The 11,509-nt window shown below is 38.8% G+C and overlaps 1 protein-coding gene across 1 annotated transcript; it reads right to left on the reverse strand.

Moving 5' to 3' along the window:
* Positions 1–6,186: 6,186 nt before the first annotated feature.
* Positions 6,187–9,683, reverse strand: LOC143568810 (plastoglobulin-1, chloroplastic-like). Its single transcript, XM_077054868.1, has 4 exons — positions 9,235–9,683; positions 8,667–8,810; positions 6,627–6,822; positions 6,187–6,549 (listed from the first exon to the last, which is right to left on the reverse strand). Exons 1-4 carry the CDS (start codon positions 9,681–9,683, stop codon positions 6,238–6,240), a joined length of 1,101 nt encoding a protein of 366 aa, XP_076910983.1. The 3' UTR covers positions 6,187–6,237.
* Between the last annotated feature and the right edge of the window lie 1,826 nt (positions 9,684–11,509).

Genomic DNA, 11,509 nt, shown 5'->3' on the forward strand with positions numbered 1-11,509 from the left:
CGGGTCGTCAGGGTGTACCACCCTTGGATGCACCTCCAGGTATAGAAGGTCATCAGGCGGTCCACATGGGGCTCGATGCCCAAAATCCGGCACACCCACTCAAAATGGCGAATCTTGGCGATCGCCATGGGGTGCAGCTCGGTCAAATGGACACCGTGCCTCTCAAGGACACGGTAAACAAATTTTGTCAATGGGAATCTAAGATTCCCATAGACAAAAAATGCAGCATAAACCCCGATCTTGCCACTGGGGGCATCGTACACGGTCTGGTGGGATTCAGGAAACTCAGGCTCGAGATGATCAAGCATGAACTTCCTGACAACATACCGGTACTGATCGCTGGGCAGAGCACACTGGCACTCACCAGCAGTACCCCTGTCGTCAGCTACAGCTTCAGCATCGCGAGAGGACATTTTTGCAGAAAGAAGAGTGATTTCGGGAAAATGCTTGCCTGAGAAAGGGGAGTATTTGCCGGAAATCACTAAGAAGAAGAAGAAGAGTGAAAAGTGTGAATTGCAAATAACCCTCTCCCCCTTTATATAGTAATCGCAATTAATGCGGTGAATTTAATGCGGAGGAGAGAGAAATCAAAGGTGCAATGAAACTATGACACGTGGCAAAAAGCAAGCTGGCAACAGCTGTTGAAAGGACGTGTGCCAGTAATTTCGCGGCCACGCGCCCGAAAAATCATGCCCACGCGCCTGAAAAAGCGACTGGAATGACCATGTTCTGTCACGTCACCATAACTTCCTGCACGTCCTGACACAGTCAGAAGAAACCGTCACACGACGTTTCAGATGTTTGGATTGTTCTTATCCTCACCAACCTTTCGAATTTCAAAATTCAAAATTCAAAAAGATTCAAAAGTAAGCGGGAAAATACCCCTTACCTTGGCAACCAAATAACCATAAGACGGATGCGGGTACAGTGTTAAGGCAAAACCTTCCACATACCTAGCACCCGCAGGGAATTGAAGCCAAGAATACCCCGGCAACAAAGTAACTATAAGACGGGTGCGGATACAGTGTTAAGGCAAAACCCTTCACGTACCTAGCACCCGCAGGGAATTGACGCCAGGAGTACCTTGAAAGTAAAGTAACCGTAAGACGAGCGCGGGTACAGTGTTAAGGCAAAACCCTTCACATACCTAGCGCTCGGCAGGGAATTGAAACCAGGAAGGATCTTCTGGGCAATGCTTGTGGAAACGGAAATAACATCCCCGCATAGCGGGAACGTCGAGAACTACATTGTTTGAGGCTCCAGGATGGAATTGGTGGTTTAAACATAATTGATCACTATGTTCAAAACCACTAAAACCTCAAGGAGAATCCACACAAGTGAGACTCAACGCTCCTGACTTGCGAGAAGGTTACATACCTACCCGCATCATACCCAAAGATCAAGCAAAAAAATCAGGAATTTTTGCAAGTGACATTAGGAAACCCGCGGGAAGAATCCCCACGGAGAACCTTAAAACTAGAAACCCTTTTCAAAACCCCTTGCTCAAAGTCCAAAAGTTCACCTCACTTTATTAAACATTCATGAGAAGAACATTGGACTGGGGGGACTTGAAGAGGTAGGTCCCAGCAGAGACCAGTTGGTCCCGCAAGACTCACCTTGAACAGGGACGTCTGCGCAAAGGCCATCTGCTCCCGCAGGACCCACCATGCTCATAGGATCTTACGCGCAGTACACAAGCTGAACACGCAGGGAAAGCCTCCCAATGGTGAAGTACCCCGCCTGTTCCCGCAGTTGCGGATACAAGCCATCAGGGAAGGCTACCCGCAGACAGCAGGGCTACACGCACAAGACACTAGCTACTTCAGTAGTCACATGAAGGAATGAGCAAGGCGGGAACAATCCCGCCTAAATGAGCCAGTCTGATTCTGAAAGATCTTTTGTACCATACCTACCAAGGTATGGATAGGACAGACGATCTGACCAGAACAGCCCATGAGCCAATCACAGGGTGACAGCTCATCGACAACAGGGCGAGGAGGAGCACCCTCTAGTACTGTTTGTCACTATTAGCCGCTGCCTACTCACCAACCCTTACTGAGGAGCATGTGCGGCCTACAGTTGGTGGAATAGTGTTACTGTTGGCCGTAACCTATTCACCAACCAGCATGGCCTGCGTACAATCCACAGTAAGTAAGACGTGCATAATCTACAGTTGGTGGAATAGTGCAGCCGACTTTGTTACTGTTGGCCGTAACCTACCCACCAACCAGTATGACCTGTGCATAGTCCACTGTTGGTTGAACAGGAATACTATTCAGCCGGCTGTACCTTCTAGGAAACCTACCTTCGGCTATAAATACTCCAATATCTTGGAATGGTAAGATCATCTGCTATCCAGTTATCTAGCAATCTCTTAATATACACTTATATTCAGAGCAACCTAGTCTGATTCTCACGCCGGAGGGTGGTCACAAGGAGGAACTCCCCCTTCTCAGTGACGAGCTTACGGTGTTTGTTTTGCAGGTCTCCTGAAGAACAGCCTTCTCAGCTAGACCTCATCCGTGGGAAACATTATTTAACCCCCAGATTATCTATAATCTGTACCGGGTTGCCTAGTGTTTCTTCAATATCTATACTATATATAAAGCATGGTGAGAAACCTTTTAATTTTTAAAATGTATCAAACTTGTTGTTTTAAGTACAAACAATAATGCATAAGATTAAGATTTTTTAGGAACAATTTTGTCTTTTGACACTTTTGTCTTTTAGGAAAATCATGTACGGTTGATTTTAATTTATTAAAAAATAATTGCAAATTTGATCGTTTAACTTTAATCGCATCTTGTTAATTACAATGTGTTGCAAGTTTGGTTCTTTAACTTTAATAAAAAAAATAATTACAATGTGTTACGTGATTACCATTAAGGACCTACAAACGGGTTGGGCGGGTTCGGCCGTTCGGGCCATGGGTCTAAAGGTTAAAGTTTGAATGGGTCGATACAAAAATGGTTAATTTGGTTTCGGTCAGGATGGGTTCGGGTCGAAAGGGTTGTCAGAACGGATTTCGGGTTAGAGTAGTGTCAGAAAGAACAGGTTGCAGGTCAAGACGCGCTCAATGTAGCTTTACATGTGCATCGATACCTGATTGCACTCCTAAAGTTGTTGTGTGACGTTCTTATTAACATCGGTTAAGCTTCCAATGCCGTATTACGAGCATACTATCGTCAGGTTATGCGCGTACTGCTGTGAAGTGACGCACTTACTGAAATGGTAACACCGGCTACGCGTTTGATGTCATGTTTGCGTAGCTGCATTGCGCGGGCACTCAACTAGTAGTAATAATAAGGTGAATACTAGTCAATGTCGTTTGTAAAAACAATATTAATCAATGTATAGGTTAAGGCATTTATGAGTTACTCAAGGCTAACTCGTTAAAAGTTAGAATTCAATCAACATTAAATAAGGATCGAGCATTGTAGCCTATTTAATAATAACTGTACCCAGTAAATCTTGCATATTAAAATAGGTATGGGTAAGGTCTGGAGAAGTTAGGATGTAGGCAAAACCTTACCTCTATGGCTTTATCCATGAGGATAGAGCGACTGCTTTCAAAGAGACCCCAACTCCGAAACTATATACAAACGTACATGCACCAATATCAAAACAAATTATGACAGGATGACATAGTAAGCTACAAGCACATATAAGAGTAGCCGCAACGTGAGCGTTGTGGGTGTCGTTTTTCTTAGGTGGAGCATGGATAGACCAAGAGAGGGAGGGGGCTAGCGACGTGGGGGAAAGTCTGTGGAACCAAGTTTGTTCTGCTGGATTAGAAGACAGATGGGAGAGTCCCCCCCATCTCTCTCTCTCTCTCACACACACACACATATACATACATACATACATATTAAATAATTTTTAATGGGATTCGTAGAGATTTTTGTTGCGAAAGAAAGTGAGGGTTTTTAGAAAAGTTTGGAAACTGATGTAATGTTGATGTGCCGGTTTGTAAAGTTCTAGCATTATAGACGCTTTAACATCCTATACACATATAGGCATAGATACATAAAGAGATCACATGCAAAGTCCACCTAAAATGTAGTATGATCTAAGCTCGTGAGATAAAGATAAGGCACAAAAGTGTCATCCCCTAAAAATCATTATCCTTAACCATACCTCTCCACAAACTATGATCATAGGCAATGTCCTCAGAGAAGTGCAACTATAGCAAATTATGTCTAATTCGCTCATTCCAAGTCAGTTTGGTTCTACCTCTACTCTTTCTACCCTCGACATTGAGTGATTTCACTGCTCTAATCAGCGCCGTCATATGAGGACATGCTCCATGATCGGAGTTCGTATTTTAAACTTAACATATTTTAATTCAAATTTAATTAGTAATCTAAATAGCCAATTAATAATAGACCAGGTAACATACTCGACTTGGTTCCCAAGTTACCTAATTCATCATAGGGTCGATGTACCGGCCAAACCAAAAATTATTGGCTAACACGAGCCACATGCTTTGCATTGACTTTATTAACGGAAAAATTCCTAAAATGATCTAAAAGAGAAGAGACTCCCAAAATAATCTTTTTTTTTTCAAGATTCTATAGAAGTCCATCCGAAACCCGTCGACGGAGACAAGTTTTGAACCAAATATTATAAAAGTTATAAACAAAATATAAATGAAATTAATTATAATAATTAAATATTAAAAAAACACAAAAATTCAAAACTTGGTAAAAACATGTTTCAAAAACTCGAATTTTGAAAACAACGTGTTGCATAAAAGGGGTCTAAGCCGACGGTTATCGTTCAAAAGTTGGCTGAACCGATGGATTTAGAGAGAATTTTATGAAATCAAAAAAAAAAAAAAAAAGTCTTATTTTGGGATTCTCTCCACTATTGCGTAATTTATGAAATTTCCGTTTATTAATTTGTTTACATTCTATAGGCTCCAATCACGTGAATTCGTGCACGTGTTAGTAGACTACAACTTCGCCAATCAAATGACGACCATCTTTACACATATGTCAAAATTTAACCACCAGCCAATTGATTGATACTTGAAAGACTTTGAACTCAACACGTCACATTGCCACGTGATATTTTCAAATTACAAAACGACTCTTGTAAAAGAACAAAGAATATGGATGGTTGGAGTTTTCAAAGAGCCAGTGGTTCAAATGAGAATTAGTTGTTGACAGGACTCGTTTAAAATCATTCAGTCGACTCGTTTAAATAACTTTTTAAAAGTATATGCATTTTTACATGTATTATAAATAAGCGTAAAAACTTTAATAAAGTAAACTTTAGACGGTGAACTTTTTCGAAGTTCTTTTTAACGTGTGTAGTGGCTTTTATACAAGAAAAATATATTTGGTGACTATTTTCGTGCAAAGTGAGGAAGTATGAGGTTGTTTGGCAATCAAGTGCTAAACTAATGAGAGATCTAAATGTTTAAAAGATTTTGAGCCAGTAAGAGCAAAGTCAGTGTTGAGTACGTTGATATGGGGTGATTGATGGTGGAGGAGGCGGTGGTGGGTCGAGGAGGTGGAGCAAGGGTGGTAGGCTGATGGTTATGAACAAATGTGAAGGAACAAGAGGGTAATCTTTCATTCAACATTATTTGAAGCTTAATGAGTAAGATGCTTACTAAGCTATTTAGATGTGTCAATGTGATTGGTGAACCAAAGACGCTTAATGTTGAGTGATTCAGAGTTAGCTTCTTAATGAAATCATTAAGAGACTACTAAATAGTCAATATTTTAATTTTAACATGTAACAAGTCATTATTTTAGGTTGATGAACTGAGTCCTTTGTGTACTTATCAAGCATAACTTAGGGTCTAAATAATAACCAAATTGATTATCTAAATCTTATTTCATCACACAAATATAAAATGCGCACTTTTCTTCTATAAAGGCCAAATGTGTGTCTGCCTATACAGTATACACTATTTAAATTAAGAAAACAGAAAACACCCCATAGAAAGATGGTAGAAGATCATGGACTTGTAATCCAAATAGTAATATACACCAGAATTTACACATGAAAGTCCATATCTATTAGCCTTTCATTACATATTTTCATCTCTATCCAATAAATATATCAATCTATAAGCTTACCAATCCCCTTGACTCATTCAACACTTCTGAATCAATTACACCTTCAATAATCTGTCCCAAAAAAAAGAACACACTTGTCAGAATATACTCAACAAGATAAGACAATAAGTTTGACCAAAAAAGTCAAAGCTTACAGAATACCTGATTATTGATCCAAAAGTGGACTTCCTTCTTTAGCAAGAACAAATAAACCACCATCACCTCTTGATATCCTCAAATCCTTATCAAGATATGTAATCAAAAGCCAAGACTTTGACCGTTCACCCGGGATCGGAATCTTAACAGGAGATTGACCAGAAACCGTGCCAGCTAGATTGGCCACAGCCTCTTGCAAAGGGTTAAGAGACTGCTGCACAGTTGACAAGCTGACATTTTGACCAAAAATGTCAACATTTTCGGGAAGACTCACATTTGACTTTATCTTTGGAGGCTCAAAACTCCCTTCCTTAAACTGCACCTGAAAAGCCCATAACAAAAGTTTAAGTCAATGTTGACCAAGGGTAAAGAAGTCATTTGACAAAAGAAAACGGGTACCTGTATTCTTGAAGGGCTTCGCACTTCAAACTCTGCGGATGCAGTGGTTATGAAGGTAGCAACCGGGCTGGAAAATGTAATGGAATTATCAATTGTAAGGGTGCTGGTAAATATTTTTTGACAGATTTTGTCAACCTTTAACAACGGAGTAGTGCCCGCTGCTAGAAGCGGTAGCAATTCAGAAAATGCAGTGTACCTAATACATTCAAAACCACGGTTATCACCATTCCATAAGAGCATATTAACAATTGAGTTTTGTTCACAAGAAAAATCATAGTCTCTGCCAAATTATTCTAAGTAAAACATTCAACTTCTCGTCCATGTAAGCCTCTAATTCCTAGGTTGTAAATTTCTAATAAGATTCTACCATGGTTTTAATTTGATTTTTGCAAATTATTAGACATGTTTTGGGCTTAGTGCAAAGTATATGTGTTTGTGGGTTGTTAACTGCATCTAGGTCAATTTTCAGAATCCATTGATTAGTGATAACTAGGGCAGTAAACGGCGGGAAGTTTGATTATGCTCGTTAGTTTAATAAATGAACAAACATGAACAATGAATTTCGTTCCATTAACTAAATGAATGAAAACGAACAGAGGCCATGTTCATTCAATCGTGTTCATCAGTGCTCGATAATGTGTCCGTTTACGTATGCTTATGCTAGTTAAAGTTTGTTTGTTTATGTTTGTTCATTAAATGTTTTTAATATTTTTAATGACTTTTCTTATCTTACCATATACATTTAAGCAAAATTATTAACTAAAAAACAAAAATATATATAAGTATTATACTATTGTGTGATTAATTTATATGTAACTTAACATATAGCTATGAATATTAAAAAAACCCCAACACAAACTTGGTATCCGAACAGAACCATTGACACCGACCATTCCCGGTCAGCCAAATCAAATAAAACATTGTTTGTGTTCATTTCCTTAATAAACAAACACAAACAACAAATTCCGTCCCATTTGGTGCTCGCGGACCGTTCACTTGTCAAATAAAATCTTTATCTTAACGAACAAACATAAACAAGGCCTTGTTCGGTTGAGTTCGTTACATCCCTAGCAATAACATATGCACATTCTAACTAGCAAAAACCCAGTATCAAAGACCCAACATCTAATCCACTTACAGCAGAACCCAATTCCCATCAAGAAGGTCCACCGCATCCGTAGGCGCGGGTGTCGGGTTAACCGCTTCCAATTTCGTGACGAGCTCACCGCATCCGTAGGCGCGGGTTGTAAATTTCTAATAAGATTCTACCATGGTTTTAATTTGATTTTTGCAAATTATTAGACATGTTTTGGGCTTAGTGCAAAGTATATGTGTTTGTGGGTTGTTAACTGCATCTAGGTCAATTTTCAGAACCCATTGATTAGTGATAACTAGGGCAGTAAACGGCGGAAAGTTTGATTATGCTCGTTAGTTTAATAAATGAACAAACATGAACAATGAATTTCGTTCCATTAACTAAATGAATGAAAACGAACAGAGGCCATGTTCATTCAATCGTGTTCATCAGTGCTCGATAATGTGTCCGTTTACGTAGGCTTATGCTAGTTAAAGTTTGTTTGTTTATGTTTGTTCATTAAATGTTTTTAATATTTTTAATGACTTTTCTTATCTTACCATATACATTTAAGCAAAATTATTAACTAAAAAATAAAAATATATATAAGTATTATACTATTGTGTGATTAATTTATATGTAACTTAACATATAGCTATGAATATTAAAAAAACCCCAACACAAACTTGGTATCCGAACAGAACCATTGACACCGACCATTCCCGGTCAGCCAAATCAAATAAAACATTGTTTGTGTTCATTTCCTTAATAAACAAACACAAACAACAAATTCCGTCCCATTTGGTGCTCGCGGACCGTTCACTTGTCAAATAAAATCTTTATCTTAACGAACAAACATAAACAAGGCCTTGTTCGGTTGAGTTCGTTACATCCCTAGCAATAACATATGCACATTCTAACTAGCAAAAACCCAGTATCAAAGACCCAACATCTAATCCACTTACAGCAGAACCCAATTCCCATCAAGAAGGTCCACCGCATCCGTAGGCGCGGGTGTCGGGTTAACCGCTTCCAATTTCGTGACGAGCTCCATAATCTCGGCCCGTTCCTCAGCAGAAGCACTAAACCCAAGCCCAGTCCCATACACACTGTAGGGGTATGGTACTAAACCCGGCTTACGACCTTAATTTATTATGTTTGTCTTATTTTATTATATGGACTAATACAATATTATTGGGCTGAGGGGGTTTTGTGGAGGTAACCCTAACTGGGCTAGGCCCATTAGGGTACCATGATGGTAGCCATGAGGCTCTCTGTATAAGGAGGTCTCCACCTCCTTATTAAGGAGCAGGTTCTCAATAAGAGCCACCACCATAACCATTTTTGTGTCCGTAAGATCCTCGAGATTTCTTAGCAGTCACCTCCACACCCCCAAAAGCCATTGCAGATCTGAGCGGAGGAGAGCGAGCAGATCTCAAGCTACCGGAGAAGAAGACGAGGTCGTTGTTCGTTTTATCTCGAACACCGAGGAACATCGTCATGGATCAGGTCAGATTCATTTCATGTTTCTACACACTGTCCACCAAACACCTCTTCAACTCATCAATCTTACTATTATTAATATTATTATTATCTTCCACAGCTGGACTTCCGTTACCGGTGAAAGTAAAATCCACCGTCGGACCGGTTCCCCACTCGTCAATTTCCTGTGGAGGATCAGACGTGGAGAGCTTGGTCAAGGGTTCGTTGACCGATTCAGACTTCTCGCCCCACTCGGTGGTGACGGTGGTGGGTTGGGAGGTGGTGACGGACTCTTCGTCGTCGTTGAGGGTTTGGTCGGCGGGGTTCCAGCCTGGGGAAGATGGGGGTTTGTTTGATGAGCATCGAATGGATGTGGATGTGGGTTTGAGTGTTCTTGGTCGGAGGTTGAAAGATAAGGGAATGACGGAGGTGGTGGTGGTGGTGGTGGTGGTGACGGTGGCGGAGAAGAGTGGGGGATTGTGGGAGAGGAAGAGAGACATGGTTGTTGGTGAATGATGTTCCTCATTCACTTATTTTTATTATAAATTTTATGTTTTTTTTTTCAGGTCTTGATTTTTTCCTAGGATAGGATATGCAAACGTTTTATTTGTGTCCGGCTTTACCTTGAAAGGGAAATGTAAATTTATCATAAGTCATCAGTTATATTTTTGTAGCTTATGAAACTTTTTCTTTCATATTTAAAGCAATTTTAAATATTTTTATAACTTATTGATAAATTATAAGTTATAAGGAGGCAAATAAAAAATCTCAAACACCCCCTTAGATTAAAGACTACAGGGTCTAAAGTTTAAATAATCAAACTAGATTCTAATTGGATTTTACTGCAATTGACCTTCGGTTTTCTCTGTAATAGAAGATGATGGGCTTTGACTACTCAATGTTGTTTGTAATTGTCTTTTGCTATTGGGTTACTCTGGGTAACCGGACTTTATTCTTTGGTTGTCAAAAAAAATGTTTTGATTGCTACGAAAATTGAAATTTTTGGAAAAATATAAACAAAGCTCACTGCTTATTTTCACCAACTTATAACTTATTAACATTATAAAAAGTAATAAGGTGTTTGGAGTTGTTTGTATTGTGAGAGGAAAAGTTTCATATGTTGCACGTTTGTAACTTATTAACTTATGAAAAACTATGAGGAAGAATAAGGAATCCCAAACACCCTCTAACTCTCTTTTTCAAGTATATGGTTTGCTTAATTTTGTCATTTTCATTAAAAAAAAAAACCTTTTTTTTAGCATTTTCGTCTTCATAATTTCATTTCTTTCTCAATTTGGTTAAGTTAGCTAACTTCGTTAACTGACTTCTGTTAACTTGGTATAAAATTACTAGAATGCCCATACTGATAAATAAAAGATAATATGGTTACTTAATTGGCTTGGTCTCCGGTTGGTCCTGGCTTGGCAGTTGCCACAGCCTGAATTATGCTAAACTCTAGCTTTGAGTAAGGAGTCAATTGTGTGTTGGATTAAAAAGTGGCAAGGCATGATATCTATTTGACACATTATCCTAAATCAAACATATTTAAAACCATATAATGACTCGTTAATCTAAACTCAAATTAACGGGATGAAATGGAATGGTGACTTGTAAACATTTTGGAACAGATTTGTGAAAAATTTGACCAATCAACTCATTTAATTTTAATTAGGGCTGTGCAACGGTTCAGAACCGAATCAGAACCATTAAATGATAAATATAAAAGCCGGAACCGGACCCGGACCGTATTTTAACAGTTCATGTTCGAAACCGTGTTCAACGGTTCCCGTGTAAATAGTTCTCGCCGGAACTGGTTTTTAATTAAATCATAAATATGAACTACTAGAATGTACAAGAAAGAAGCAGTTCATAAAAACAACCATATATAGAAAATATATTAATTTGTAATTATTTTCTTATTTATACTTTTGGTTTTGTATTTATACCCTTTGGGTATTGATAATAAAGAATGAAAAATAAAAGCCTATCAAATTGCTTATGGTAACAGAGCATGTATCCTCCACACAAACTAACCTAAACCCTAAACGGCCACAGCTGCAACCGTCATTCAACATAACCGCTGCCACCACTTACGAGCCATTAACAATCTTACCGGCATCTACCACTCAATTATTGGTATACCAATTATTTTATTGTTACCAATTGTAATTTGTAGTCCAATTGCACCGTACCCTTCTGGAATAATTGCAATGCTTTGAATCATTAATAAATAGCGGTTATTGGTTAACTTAACACAAAAGAAGAAAATAGGGTGTCTTTATTTTGTTTGAATTCGGTGATTTCAGCCTTAGCTTAAGCACAACAA

The sequence above is a fragment of the Bidens hawaiensis genome, unplaced genomic scaffold, assembly GCF_021521415.1.
Source record: "Bidens hawaiensis isolate Kalapana, Puna unplaced genomic scaffold, B.hawaiensis_p1.1 tig00024231_1, whole genome shotgun sequence".
Lineage (NCBI taxonomy): Eukaryota > Viridiplantae > Streptophyta > Magnoliopsida > Asterales > Asteraceae > Bidens > Bidens hawaiensis.